Source organism: Galeopterus variegatus, unplaced genomic scaffold (assembly GCF_000696425.1).
Source record: "Galeopterus variegatus unplaced genomic scaffold, G_variegatus-3.0.2 Scaffold18493, whole genome shotgun sequence".
Classification (NCBI taxonomy): domain Eukaryota; kingdom Metazoa; phylum Chordata; class Mammalia; order Dermoptera; family Cynocephalidae; genus Galeopterus; species Galeopterus variegatus.
In genome coordinates, this window is record NW_007744604.1 from 1,062 (window position 1) to 16,271 (window position 15,210).

Genomic DNA, 15,210 nt, shown 5'->3' on the forward strand with positions numbered 1-15,210 from the left:
TTTTATTTACTTATTTATTTTATTTTTTTGAGGGGTGTACATTTTATTGGAAACCTTAAATACTCTTTATACAAAACATAATGTCTTCAAATCAAGGCTCCTGTGTAGCTTACACAGAACACTTTTTAGATTAGGGGCAAGGAAAAGAACAGTACAGGGCCGAGCCCGTGGCGCACTTGGGAGAGGTTCCTATATAGGACTGGCTGGTGCACTCACTGGCTGAGCACGGTGTGGGCAACACCACACCAAGGGTTGCGATCCCCTTACCGGTCACGAAAAAGACAAAAAAAAAAAAAGAACAGTACAGAGGATGAGTGCTTAGTTTGCCAAAAGGATCCCTCACAACGAATGCTCTTCAGCCAGCTTATCAGCTTTTGCCACAGCTTCTTCAATGGGTCCCACTATATAAAAGGCCTGTTCTGGAAGATGGTCATATTCACCTTCCAAAATATGCTGGAATCTTTTGATGGTTTCCTTCAGAGGTACTACCTTCCCCACATGACCCATGAAAAACTCAGCAACCTGGAATGACTGAGACAAGAAACACTTTATTTTCCGCACACGGGGCACAGTCAACTTGTCTTCTTCAGAAAGTTCATCCATACTCAGGATGGCAATGATGTCCCGGGGCGATTGGTCATCCTGAAAGGTCTTTTGTACCCCGTGGGCAACATCATAATGCTCATTGCCAACAATGTTAGGAACCGTGATACAAGAGGTGGAGTCTAGAGGATCTACAGCTGGATAGATGCCCAGCTCAGTGATAGCATGGGACAGCACAGTGGTAGCATCCAAGTGGACAAAGGAAGTGGCAGGGGCAGGGTCAGTCAAGTCATCAGCAGGCACATAGATAGCCTGTAGAGAAGTGATAGAACCCTTCTTGGTGATGGTGATTCCTTCCTGCAGAGTACCCATATGTCAATGCCCAGAGTAGGCTGATAGCCCACAGCAGAAGGGATTCTGCCCAATAAAGCAGACACCTCTGAGCCAGCCTGGGTGAAGCAAAAGACGTTATCAATAAACAACTGCACATTGTTACCTTCTTGGTCTCTGAAATATTCAGCCAATTATTCCAGTCAGGGCTACCCATGCACGAGCACCAGGTGATTCATTCATTTGGCCATATACCAGTGCTACCTTGGAGGTAGCATCTTTTAAATTGATAACACTAAGACTCAGTCACTTCATGGTATAAGTCATTGCCCTCTTGGGTCATCTCACCAACACCAGCAAATCCAGAGTAACCCCCATGGGCTTTGGTGACATTGTTGATTAACTCCATGATCAGTACTGTCTTGCCAACTCCAGTGCCACCAAAAGAGCCCACTTATGCCACCCTTAGCATAGGGAGCTAGCAGATCCACAACCTTGATACTAGTCACCAGAATTTCCTGCCCCTCACTCATCTCCATGAATTCAGGAGCCTCAGCACAAATAGGAGCAAGTTGTTTGGTTTTGATGGGACCTCTCTCATCTACAGGTTTTCCAATGACCTTCATGATTCTGCCCAAAGTCCCAGGACCAACAGGAATTTTGATTGGTGCACCAGAATCCAGGACTTTCTGGCCTCTAACCAAGCCTTCTGTACCATCCAAAGCAATGGTCCTTACTGTGCTCTCACCCAAATGCTGGGCCACCTCCAAAACCAGCCTGGTTTCCCTGCCTTGCACTTCCAGGGCATTTAGGATCAGTGGTAATCCCTTATCAAACTGGACATCCACCACCGCACTGGTGATGGCCATGATGTGCCCAGTGGTGGTGCCTGCTTTAGATGAAGATGTTTGTACCACATAGTCTCTGGCAAGCTGGACTGCTGCCAGGGCAGCCCACAGTAACTTGGGGTAGCGATACTGAAGGGCTGAGTCCTCACAAGGGCCGAAGGCCAAGGCAGCAGTCACATGACCTACAAGAGTCAACACGGTGGAGCCCATGTGCAGACTCTGAGGTCTGTATTTTCTTTTTTTAAAGATGACCGGTAAAGGGATCTTAACCCTTGATTTGATGTTGTCAGTACCACGCTCTCCCAAACGAGCTAACCGGCCATCCCTATATAGTGATCTGAACCCTTGGCTTTGGTGTTATCAGCACCGCACTCTCCCAAGTGAGCCACAGGCCGGCCCTGAGGTCTGTATTTTTAAAAGAGCAAACAGCCATCTGTCTTTTCATTACAACATATAATAAAGATGGCAGGGGCAAAGATTGAGGCAGGGGAAATTCATAGTATCTTAGATATGTTCTCCTTTGGGTTCAATTCTGGGTTTTTTTTTTTGTCTTTTTCGTGACTGGTAAGGGGATCGCAACCCTTGGTGTGGTGTCACCTGCACCGCGCTCAGCCAGTGAGCGTGCACCGGCCATTCCTATATAGGATCCGAACCTGCGCCAGCAGGAGCGTCTCTACACTCCCAGCGCCGCACTCTCCCTAGTGCGCCACAGGGCCGGCCCTCAATTCTGTTTTTAAAAGTATCTATTTAGCTGAACCTGCGCCAGCAGGAGCGTCGCTACACTCCCAGCGCCACACTCTCCCTAGTGCGCCACAGGGCCGGCCCTCAATTCTGTTTTTAAAAGTATCTATTTAGCATCTCCTAAAGGGAGCTATGTGGTCTTAAAAAAATTCTCATTGGGGAAACATGGGTCCTTTCAAGGTGGACACTCAATGCTTGCTGTTCTTAAAGATGATGCTATGATGACAGTAAATACTTAGATAAAAGGATATAATTGAGTCAGATTACTAGTATAAATAATTGCTGCAAGTTTAAAAACTGTTGGCTGGAGTGGTCAGTGAAAGCTGCAAGAAGCCTAAATGGCCTTTCAGTTAGCCCAAAGGACAGACTGAACTTGGGGACATGTATGCAATTTGGGCTAAAGAACATAATCTGTGTTGTTTTATAGCTCTGAAAAAGGACTGGCTGTTTGCCAACATAACTCCCATTCATATGAGTGACTTCAGATATAACTCTGATGACTGCCAGTGATAAGTTTGACTTTCTCATCCAGCGAGTGGGTGTCTCTGTAATAAAGTAGCATCACTGAACACTGAAGTAATCTTAACATATCCAGGGAAAAGTAATACCATTTCTATAAAAGGAACAGCACAGCTCACTAGTTCCTCAGAATGAACAAGATTGTATTTAGATGTTCAGAGAATCTCTGACAAAGTTATTCATCAAAGGTCATAGAAAATGGTTCTGTATTTGTAGTAAAGTTGTTCTCGTTCTGGCTGTGGTGAGCTATCCATGTTTGTTTTAGCAGCACGTCACCTAAAAAGAGAACTAAAACAGACTGGGAAAAGAGGAAGTATATGTTGAAAATGTGTTTCCCCAAATTATCGAGTGGATTTTATCCAATCATGTTAGTTCATGTTTTTATCGTCATTTGGAACTTGAACACCCTACGTGTTAAGCACCATGTAAGCTATATTCCTAAACTGTTAACGTCAAGAGATTATTTGGATAGAGAATCTTCCTAGTTTCTTCATCTGTAAAGGCTGAAAGAAAGTCCATTATCTTTTTCATCTCTTTCTTTCACCTTTATGCATCATGACATCGGGAGGTCCTACTGAATTCTCCCTTTGGCTTTCTGCTTTTGATTTAGTTAAAGAAACTGTTATTCATTCATTTCACATGTATTGGGGAATACAAAGAACATAACACAAAGCTTCTTTTGCTTCAATTCCTGACTTTACTCACCCCAGTCCCTCTTTCCTTTCTACCTATTCATTCTAATAAGGTCCACATCAAATTCTACATTCTCTGGGGCCGGCCCGTGGCTCACTTGGTGTTACCAACTGAGCTAAACCACCAACCCCACAGGATTTATATAAGGATAAAAAGTGCTTAGAACAATGCCTAGCACATCATTGATGCTCAGTCAATGTTGGCTGTTGGTACAGTGTCTCTTTTGCTCCTTCCACCAACCCATTTTCAGCACTTAGCCTTTACATTCAATAAAAGGATGAAGGTTTCTGCCCACAACACATATATAATATAGTTATAGAGACAAGACAAATACAGAAAAACGAGGCTGTATACTATCAGATAACAAATAAGATATACAATAAAGAAATGTTTTCATTAGCATCTTTGTAGTGCTTAGCAAGATGTTTCATGAAACCTTTTTTGAGCAAATTTTTTTTTTCTCTTACGTAGATGCACTTTGTGGCTTTTCCAAAGTCTTACATCAACAATTTTATTCCACTTTTTAAATGATGGCAGACAGTTCCCTCACCAACTCCCAGACGTATAGGACATCCTCATTCTCTCTCTCTCTCTCTTACAAAGACACGCATACACGCACTCATACAAGGGCCCCTTTTATTTTTCAGTTAGACACTTAGGGCTTTTGTTCATGTACCTGGTCTTTTTGATATGAGGTATACGTTTTCCTAGTCTTCTAATAATGTATTTTATAACAATCCCCATGTTTCCTATAGCCTAAGCTACTCCTTTTGATTTTTACCTATCCAGCAATACTCAAGAACTATAAAATCTTTGTGTACAGTGACTTCAATAAATATTGATTATTTTTACTCAAATTGTCAGTACTGAATGTGTAAAATTCCAAAAATAAATCTAGGTTACTTTTATTTCCTTTTAAAAAGACAAATGAATTGGGAATGGATTTAAATATACTTAACTGTAAAATAAAAACCCTTTCTTCTCCAACCTTGCTGAGGAAACTGAAAACTGGCTAAAAGAGACTTATAAACTTGAAACAAATGTCACATCTTATCAAGGACAAGAGCCAGTTTTAACTTGACTACATAGATTCCCATACCATTCCGAAGCTGAGACATTCTGGGTTTCCTAGTTGCCCACTACTACCACAATTATTACAACTTAAAAAGAAGCCTTCAGTCTTTTAAAATTTATACTATTTCATGTCAAATTAAATATTTTAAGATATTTTAAGGTATAGAAAGAAGTGTATTGCAGTTAGTTTTCTCCAAAATTCTCCTTCTTTTTACTTTTCCAAACAATGAAAAAATAAAAATAAAAAATAGTGAATTTTTCAAAATTAATCTTTAAACTTAAAAAATGCAGTAATCTTTTTTAGGAGAGACAAAAGTGATGCAGACCCAAATTATTTCCACCTGATTAATTGCAAATAGCTTATAGCTTATACAGTCCCCATTACATAAGAACATTGACTATACTCAGAGGTACTTAAGAAAACCATGTGCAGGGGTCCCTTTCAAACTTCTAAATTTCTGTGATTACAGAAATTGCTGAAGTCATTCCTTTGACATGACTTGATTAAATCCACATCACGTAGAATATGGAAACCTCCTAAGGATGTATTTGGATGTTGCTCAAATTAATATTAACAAATTCTCCTCTTTCCAGAGAACTGTTAGCATAATTACAGCCTTTATCTTCCCAAAAGCACTTGTCATTTACTTACTGGGATGACTTGTGATTTTTTGGATTCTTTATTAGATTCTTTAAGAGCACAAGTAGTGCTTGTTTTTTATTATGAAAACTATATTTTGATGAATCAAAACATCAAGTTCCTTTCCCTCGAAGAGTAACTTAACACAAAACATACCTGAATGTTTAATAATTATCTTTAAAAGCAGTTTTAAGTAAATAAAAGCTGTTTGCCAAGCAAGGTCCATGTTTTGTAACTTCTAGCTGTGAAGCACCTACCATATAAAACAGATATCTTAAATCTTAATCATGTTAGCTCTAATTAAATATTTAATATTACATATTAAATATTTAGCCCTGCAAAGATCTAGAGAAAGTGAAAAGGTAAGATTGAACTTGATTTAATGTATATAAGTATTTTGAATCACATTCTCTCCCAAGGTGGTTAAAATCCAACTACTGTATTTATCCAGCATTTCACCTTTGGAATCTTTAAGGTGTGAAACCATTCCAAAAGTCTTCCTTTTCATCATCAATGTCATATTCACAATCGGCATTATTTCCATCATAATAGCTAATGGTTTTTTGTTTTTTTTTTTGTCATGTCCAGCAACGGATCGCAACCCTCAGTGTCGTGCCCGTACCGGACCGGGACCGGCAAGGCGGATGTACGGTACAGCAGAAGATCTAGAGAAAGTGAAAAGGTAAGATTGAACTTGATTTAATGTATATAAGTATTTTGAATCACATTCTCTCCCAAGGTGGTTAAAATCCAACTACTGTATTTATCCAGCATTTCACCTTTGGAATCTTTAAGGTGTGAAACCATTCCAAAAGTCTTCCTTTTCATCATCAATGTCATATTCACAATCGGCATTATTTCCATCATAATAGCTAATGGTTTTTTTTTTTAGCGGGAGCGCCGCTGCATTCCCAAGCTGCACACTGTAGCAGTGCGCCACCGGGCCGGCCCATAATAGCTAATGTTTATTAGAAGTTCAGTCTTTACAAGCAGAATTTTATTTGCTCCTTACAACAGCCCTATAAGGTAGGTGCTATTATTATCTCCATTCAGTCTAAAGCTTAGAATGGTTAAGTAGCTTGACCAATGTCACATAACTGATGGGTGCTAGATTCCAGATTTGAAACCAAGCTAACTCAGTTTAAAGCTCTTGCTCCCAACCTTTATTTTGCCTAAACCCACTTAATTCACTTAAACTTGGTATAAATTGACTTTAATCATGACCCTGTTATTGGAACCCATTATGGTTTTCTCCATCAACAAATGTTGGATGAAGTATGCATTCAAGGGATAGGGAGACAACATTTAAATAATGGAAAAGATGGGCTGGCCAGTTAGCTCACTTGGGAGGGCATGGTGCTGATAACACCAAGGTCAATGTTCATTTCCCCATAACAGCCAGCTGCCAAGGGGAAAAAAAAAGTTAATGAACAAAACGATTTTTTTTAAAAACCCCACAATATTCAGATGAGTGGAGAGGACAGTAAACAAATGCTTGGAGTGATCCCCATAACAGCCAGCTGCCAAGGGGAAAAAAAAAGTTAATGAACAAAACGATTTTTTTAAAAACCCCACAATATTCAGATGAGTGGAGAGGACAGTAAACAAATGCTTGGAGTTTGTTCTGCAAATTGTTCTGGAACTGTAATTGTTTCCTGAAAGTGGAAAGGCTTTGAATGAAAGTGAAGGGGAGAGGGCACTCCCAGGACAGGTTGACTACCTCTGCAAAGGTTGAAAGTCTGGAAAGTGCTAGGTGAGTGGAAACAAGTGGGGATAGTCACGTTTGGCTAGATCTAAGGGCTTGAGAAAGGAAATGGAGGGTAGAGGAGATGGAGGTGGGAGTCGCATGCATTTATCAATGTCCTGTTCAGTGCCAAGGAAGTTTTAGACCCTCATAAGGGGAAACCTTTGAATACTCAGGAGTTGAATTTGGATAGTTTCATCTCCTGCCTTAGCTATTGTATGACCCTGTGTCATCCCAACTGTTTCATTTTCCTATCTGCAAAAGGGGAATGATTCTCATTCCCTTGGGTTTTCTCCCAGTCATCAAAAATGAATGATTTAGGTCACGGTACACAAACAAAAGAAAAATATGTAATATTTTATAAGACAAATTCAGAAAAGTTGTGGAGTATCTGGGCATCATTATAAAACAAGCACTGCAGAAAACTTTTAAAGGAAACATTTAAATTCCTTAATGACTGCAGCTATAACCACCCTCGTTTTCCCTTTAAAAGGCAGGAACTTGAAAAAAATGAAAATGGGGAATGTAGTTAGCTCTCAATTACTTAGGCCACTGACAATTTAATTTATGGATTAGGTAGAATTTTCATTTTCTCATTTCACACGTCGTTATCAACTCTCCGTGAACTTTAAAAGGACAAAGGATGAAAGTGGAATTGTTCAGTTTTCTGCGTTGTTTCCAGTGGGGGCAGAGGGTGAGGGGATTTCCTCTGAGACAAGGCTGGGGGCAGCCAACAACCGCTGCCACTGCCTGACTGCTAATAACAGGCTGATGAGAAGGTGACTATAACGTGAAAACTCTGGTTAAATCGAGCGCGCCCTCCACCTTCGTTCGGATGAGGAATTTTCTTCCCTCTGCCGCCCTCACAGAAGGGCTGAGGCAGCATCTGGCATCATAACATTAGCATTTGTTTCGTGACTTCCTCTTTCCCGGGCGCTTTGACACACAGCACTTCTGAGGAATCTGGATTCACCGACACTTTTCTGCGTTTCTAAAACGAGAATCCAGGGGCTGACTTTTACGCGGCTGTAATAGCCGAGATCTGTGCCCCTCTCCCGAAGAAGCCGAGTTCTCCCCCCCGTTTTGTTCCGGGCCTGTGACTCCTCCACTCCCTCCGTGAAACCGCCGTGACTCACGTCTTGCCGGTCGTTCGCCCCCCACTCGTCCCCGCCCGCACACACACGGCTCCCCAGGATCCAACCCCAGCCCACAGCGCGTCGTCAACCCGCCCAAGCAGACTTGGAGGTCTCGGGTCTGAGTCACACAGAAGGACCACCCTCGTCGGCATCCCCACACACAGTCCCTCACACCCCGGCGCGCCGGCCTCCCCGCCTGACACACCAACGCCCGTCGTCTCTGCGCAACTTGTTATACTCCAGCTCGAGCCCTTGACCCAAAAACCTCCGAGAAACAGAGAGCCGCAGAGCCGGCCTCGGGCGGCCTTTGATGGCTTTGTTATTGTTTGGGTTTGAATCGATACGCCCCTCCCCATCCTTCCTCCCTCGCCGCCCGACACCCAGCTCCCGCCTCCCCTCACGCCCCGCGCCCCTCCCCCTCCATTTTGGCGCCTTTTCCTTCCCGCCACGTCGTGGCGGCGTAAAGACCATTCTGACCGCGAGAGTGGGGCGGGGGGGTGGGCGGGGCGCGCCGCGTTATGCAGATCAGTCGGCCTCTGGTTGGCTGCAGACGCGCCGGAGGGGGCGGGGCCGGGGCGCGGCGAAGGAGAGCGCGGGGTGGGGGCCGAGGGGAGTCCCCCCGCCGCTCTCAACGCTGCCTGACTTCGCCGGCTTTCCCTCCCGCCGCCAGTCCGGGCCCCCCGCCGCTCTCAACGCTGCCTGACTTCGCCGGCTTTCCCTCCCGCCGCCAGTCCGGGCCCCCCGCCGCTCTCAACGCTGCCTGACTTCGCCGGCTTTCCCTCCCGCCGCCAGTCCGGGCCCCCCGCCGCTCTCAACGCTGCCTGACTTCGCCGGCTTTCCCTCCCGCCGCCAGTCCGGGCCCCCCGCCGCTCTCAACGCTGCCTGACTTCGCCGGCTTTCCCTCCCGCCGCCAGTCCGGGCCCCCCGCCGCTCTCAACGCTGCCTGACTTCGCCGGCTTTCCCTCCCGCCGCCAGTCCGGGCCCCCCGCCGCTCTCAACGCTGCCTGACTTCGCCGGCTTTCCCTCCCGCCGCCAGTCCGGGCAGCTCCCCCAGTTGTCCTCCGACTCGCCCTCGGCCTTCCGCGGCAGCCGCAGCAGCAGCCGCAACGCCACCCGCAGCCACAGCCCCAGCCATAGACGCAGCCTCTGGCACAACCCTAGCCCCAGCTCCTGCTGCAGCTCCTCAAGGCACAGTCTCTACGCCGACACCCTGGAGGTTGGGATGCTCTTGTCCAAAATCAACTCGCTTGCCCACCTGCGCGCCGCGCCCTGCAACGACCTGCACGCCACCAAGCTGGCGCCCGGTGAGCGCTCCCCCGGCCTGGGGATGGGTGGCGACGGCGGGACTTCCACCTTGGGGAACTGGGGCTTGCGGACCGGCACTGAGTCCTCTGTGCCTCTGCGTTTCCTAGGCAAGGAGAAGGAGCCCCTGGAGTCGCAGTACCAGGTGGGCCCGCTACTGGGCAGCGGCGGCTTCGGCTCGGTGTACTCAGGCATCCGTGTCGCCGACAACTTGCCGGTGAGTGGGCGCCCCGCGGTGGGGAGGGCGTGCCGGGAGGGAGCGCACCGGTGTGTTTTGGCCTCAGCGAGGGGACCTAATAGAGACTTTGGGGTATTCCAGGTGGCCATCAAACACGTGGAGAAGGATCGGATTTCCGACTGGGGAGAGCTGGTGAGTGCCTGAGGGAGCGACCCCCATGATGGGTGGGTGGGGTGAGGGGCGTCCCCCGACTCCCGCCCTAAACGCGGCCCCCTCGCCCCTGCAGCCCAATGGCACCCGAGTGCCCATGGAAGTGGTCCTGCTGAAGAAGGTGAGCTCGGGCTTCTCCGGCGTCATTAGGCTTCTGGACTGGTTCGAGAGACCCGACAGTTTCGTCTTGATCCTGGAGAGGCCCGAGCCGGTGCAAGACCTCTTCGACTTTATCACGGAAAGGGGGGCCCTGCAAGAGGAGCTGGCTCGCAGCTTCTTCTGGCAGGTGCTGGAGGCCGTGCGGCACTGCCACAACTGCGGGGTGCTCCATCGCGACATCAAAGACGAGAACATCCTCATCGACCTCAATCGCGGCGAGCTCAAGCTCATCGACTTCGGGTCGGGGGCGCTGCTCAAGGACACCGTCTACACGGACTTCGATGGTGAGCCAGGCCCGGGAGGGAGCTGCTGGGGAGGGACTGCCCAGGTGACTCGGCCCGGTCTGGAGGCCTCGGCCAGCCTCCCGCTCCGGCCCTTTGTAAAGGTCATTGGGCCGCCTGGCTCGATGCTAGCAGGGGTGGGACGAAGGAGACCTTCGCAGCATAGTAAAGCCGGGAATTTCAAGCCAGCTGAACCTGCAGTGTTTCCAGCGTGATTTTATTTTTTAAGTGGAATTCGGTGGGTTCCAAGCTTTCCCGATGAATAAGAGACTGTGGGCAATCGGCCGTAGCCCAGATTTCTGAAGTCTGACCCAGTTTCCCCGCCAGTAAAAGGATGAGTGGAGGAGGGAGGGGGAGATGAAAATTGATGCCGGCTTTGAAATTTTTGTTTTGCTTTATAAGGGAGTTAGTTTTCTATAAGGTAGTTTTTACTGCTGCAGTTTTTTTCTCCCCTTTGATCTAAAGGAGGGTTAAGGAATACGAACAGTAGTTCCACTAAATTTCTTTTTTTTCTTTTTTTCTTTTTTGGTGTTGTGGGGTGAGGGAGTCAGGAATGAATGTTGTGAAATAAGATCTGTTGCTGGTTTGAAAATTAGTTGGGTGTCTCCGCAGGGAGGATGAAAACCTATCCTAGGGAGGGGCTTGGAGCGGGTTCTTTCAGAAAGGGGGAGGAATGGAGAGCCTGAGATCAAAGCAAAGGAGGGTGGGTCATCATCTGAGAGGCTTACCCTAACAAACGACAGCCTTTCAAAACTTGTGACTCGGGCTTGTGGTTTGTGTTTATTTGCCCTTGGAGGACGCTGGGTTGGGCTGCATTTTTTGTATTTAACAGTTAATGGCTGGCCGGGTCCTCCCATGTTTTTTCCTTCGAGTCTTTGCTGCCCCCTGGTGAGCACCGGCGGGATAGCCCCCCCTTTTTTTACTACCCAAAGTTTGTAAACAGGAATCACGTGGTCTGAAACCCGCCCTGCAGCTCTACCTTTCCAGTCTGGGGAGGAAAGAGTGTGGGTGTCTCTCCCTGCACTGAAAGGGTGGGGAGGAAGGCCTCCCAAGGGCACCCTGGCTTTGGATGGATCATAGCCTTATGTTGGGTCATGTCTCAGGTGGGAATCTCTCTCCCGGCTCCTGGGCAGTGTTGAATGCAGTTTAAGGATAGTCTGTGGGATACCTCCCTTGAGTGTGCAGACATTCATCCCTAATCCCTTTGCGGGTGGTCCTACCACATACGGTCCTCAGGCTTTGGGTCCGCAGCCAGCCTGTTTGTTTCTTGGAGCAGTTTGTAAAGAATTTCAGTTTATGGTTTGGGCTGGTAGAGAAAGTGGGGTGAGGCTTTGGGTTGGAGAGATGCCGGAAACCGCTCCTCCACTCTCCTTTTAGCCCAGGGGAGAAAAAAATGGAGTTCACCTAGGTCCTGAGAGAAGGGAAGTGGTGCTTTTTTTTAAAAAAGAGTTATACCAGCCAGTTGCTTTGTATTTATTTTTACTAAAAGCATGTTTTCTCTCCTGTTCCCCTGGCTCCCAGGGACCCGAGTGTATAGTCCTCCAGAGTGGATCCGCTACCATCGCTACCATGGCAGGTCGGCTGCCGTCTGGTCCCTGGGGATCCTGCTGTACGATATGGTGTGTGGAGATATTCCCTTTGAGCACGATGAGGAGATCATCAGGGGCCAAGTTTTCTTCAGGCAGAGGGTCTCTTCAGGTAACTTTGGAAGCCCCTTGTTAAGGAGAAGCAAGAATCATAAGGCTATTAGTCCCCATGGAAGAGTCTTTGATTTCTGGAGAGGTTCACTCTCCAGGAGATGTTGTGACCCTTGGCCTAGCAGAATTGTAAGCCAATGATTTACACTTGAGCTGGCCCATGAATCATGTGGTTTGCATTTGAGCTTTCCTTGGGAGGTCAAAGGAGCATGTGTGAGCATATTAAGAAGAAAAGACAGTCTGGTTCTCTGAAAAGTTTAAGTACCAGATCCCTGATGCCTCAACTCCTGGCTATTTGCTAGAGTAAAAAGTTGGGTTCTTTTAGCCACCTCCCTTAAGGCAGTAGTTCTTTAAATATTGTGCTTCTAGTGACATCATTGCAGGTAGTGTTCATGTTTATAAGTCGGTAAGTGAATTGAATCCCCTCATCATGCTCTGTGGTGTCTCATCAAAATCTTTTGTCATCATCCTTCCTATTGCTGGTGAGTGGGTGTCATGGAAAAGGCCCCAGCTATTGAAGTTTTAAAACCACAGGTTTAAGAGGGGAGCCATTTTTAGCTGAAAGCAGACAAGAATCCAGCTATTAGTTAATACCTTTCCATTGAAGATTACCTGACACAATGTTCTGGAAAGTGCATGGCCTCCTTGGGACCCCAGACTTGTGGGCCCCTGGAAAGCAAATTGGGAAGATCTTTGTATTATAAAAATAAGTTGTATCATTCATAACCTCTGTCTATCCTGCTTTCTGCAGAGTGTCAACATCTCATTAGATGGTGCTTGGCCCTGAGACCATCAGATAGGCCATCTTTTGAAGAAATCCAGAACCATCCATGGATGCAAGATGTCCTCCTGCCCCAGGAAACTGCTGAGATCCATCTCCACAGCCTGTCACCGGGACCCAGCAAATAGCAGCCTTTCTGACAGGTCCTCCCCTCACTGTCAGATGCTTGAGAGAGGGGAAGTGTCTGTCTTCAGCTTCCCAAGTACCAGTGACACTTCTCACCAAGCAGGACAGTGCTTGATACAGGAACAACATTTACAACTCATTCCAGACCCCAGGCCCCTGGAGTCTGCCTCCCAACAAAGGGAAAGAGACTCCACTCCAGGTGTCCTAGGCCTCAACCCCTCCCGTAGATGCTCTCTCCTTCTCATAGGTGTCCATCATCGCTGGACTCCTAAAAATCCCTGGGTGGGGGGTGGGGGTGGGTTCGAACCCTGCCATGGAACTGTTCCCTTCATCACAAGTTCTGCTGAATGCCGCGATGGGTCGGGTAGGGGGAAACAGGTTGGGATGGGATAAGACTAGCACCATTTTAAGTCTCTGCCACCTCTTCCGACTCTTCTGAGTGCCTTCTGTGGGGACTCCGGCTGTGCTGGGAGAAATACTTGAACTTGCCTCTTTTACCTGCTGCTTCTCCAAAAATCTGCCTGGGTTTGGTTCCCTGTTCTCCCCTGTCCCCACTGCCCCCTCCTTCATTTGAAAGGTGCCATGGAAGAGGCAACAGGGCCAAATGCTGAGCCACCTGCCCTTTTTCCACCCCCTTTAGTAAAACTCCGAGTGAACTGGTCTTCCTTTTTGGTTTTTACTTAACTGTTTCAAAGCCAAGACCTCACACACAAAAAATGCACAAACAATGCAAATCAACAGAAAAGCTGTAAATGTGTGTACAGTTGGCATGGTAGTATAAAAAAGGATTGTAGTTGATCTAATTTTTTAAAAAATTTTGCCTTTAAGTTATTTTACCTGTTTTTGTTTTTGAAAGATGCGCATTCTAACCTGGAGGTCAATGTTATGTATTTATTTATTTATTTATTTGGTTCCCTTCCTGCTCCAAGCTTCCACAGCTGCTGCCCTAGTTTTCTTTCCTCCTTTCCTCCTCTGACTTGGGGACCTTTTAGGGAGGGCTGCGATGCTTGCTCTGTTTGTGGGGTGACGGGACTGAGGTGGGACAGCTGCTGCAGCTCCCTGACTCCAGTGGGGCCCCTCACCTACTTACCCAAGTGGGTCTGGGCTCTGTGGGGGATAGTGGAGGGGCATTGCTGACTTGTGTATATAGGATAGATATATGAAAGGCAGTTCTGGACGGTGTGCCTTCCGGATCCTCTCTGGGGCTGTGTTTCGAGCAGCATGTAGCCTGCTGGTTTTATCCGAGTGAAATACTGTACAGGGGAATAAAAGAGATCTTATTTTTTTTTTTTATACTTGGCGTTTTTTGAATAAAAATCTTTTGTCTTAACTTGTGGCTTCTAATCGTTGTTCATGCAGAGGCATGCTAACATACATTTGTTGAGCATTTGGTAAGTGCGAAAGACCTGTACAAGTAGGAGAAAGGGAACTTTCAGACTAAATCTGGTTTTCTTCAATGCACGTTCCGGTATGGTCACCTTTCCAAAACATATATATAATCAAGGCTTAGGACCAATATTGTGTGGACAAGATTTGTCACGGGGGACCTAATAAACCTATCCTGATTCAGATTTTTTTTTTTTTTTTTAAAAGATGACCGGTAAGGGGATCTTAACCCTTGACTTGGTGTTGTCAGCACCACGCTCAGCCAGTGAGCAAACCGGCCATCCCTATATAGGATCCGAACCCGGGGCCTTGGTGTTATCAGCACCGCACTCTACCGAGTGAGCCACGGGCCAGCCCTCTGATTCAGATTTTAAGAGCTATAAAAATACGGTGCATATGGCTCTTCAAGCATTCAATCACCAGTTGTGCAAGTGTGTCTCAACATTTCCATCATCGCAGAAAGTTCTATTGGACAGGACTGATCTAGAGATAAATATATCAATATTACCAGACTAAGGAAGCTTTTTTCACTTGTCTCCCACTAGTAAGACATTTTGAGCATGTACCCTTAATCCTTGTTAAGTTCATTGAAAAATTATATCTTTATTACTTTTCATAATTCAAGTTCCCTTTGCCTTTAGTTTGAGGGTTAGTCATTAATAATAGTGCATGGGTGGAAACACATGTTTTGATGTTAACAGAGCTTATACTGACAGTAGGTGAAATAGCTCTGCCATTTTACCACTTGTTTGTGTTTAGTCTTTTTTTTTTTAAATGACCAGGAAGGGGATCTTAACCCTTGACTTGGTGTTGTCAGAACCA

The 15,210-nt window shown here is 46.5% G+C and overlaps 1 protein-coding gene and 1 pseudogene across 1 annotated transcript; one reads left to right on the forward strand and one right to left on the reverse strand.

The window, feature by feature from the left end:
* Positions 1–339: 339 nt before the first annotated feature.
* LOC103582922 lies at positions 340–1,931 on the reverse strand (annotated as a pseudogene).
* A 7,367-nt stretch (positions 1,932–9,298) lies between these two features.
* Positions 9,299–14,332, forward strand: LOC103582921 (serine/threonine-protein kinase pim-1). The gene is made up of 6 exons (XM_008564382.1): positions 9,299–9,572; positions 9,681–9,787; positions 9,890–9,940; positions 10,035–10,401; positions 11,920–12,096; positions 12,847–14,332. The coding sequence occupies exons 1-6, from the start codon at positions 9,491–9,493 to the stop codon at positions 13,002–13,004; spliced, it is 942 nt and encodes a 313-aa protein (XP_008562604.1). The 5' UTR covers positions 9,299–9,490; the 3' UTR covers positions 13,005–14,332.
* The last annotated feature ends 878 nt before the right edge of the window (positions 14,333–15,210 follow it).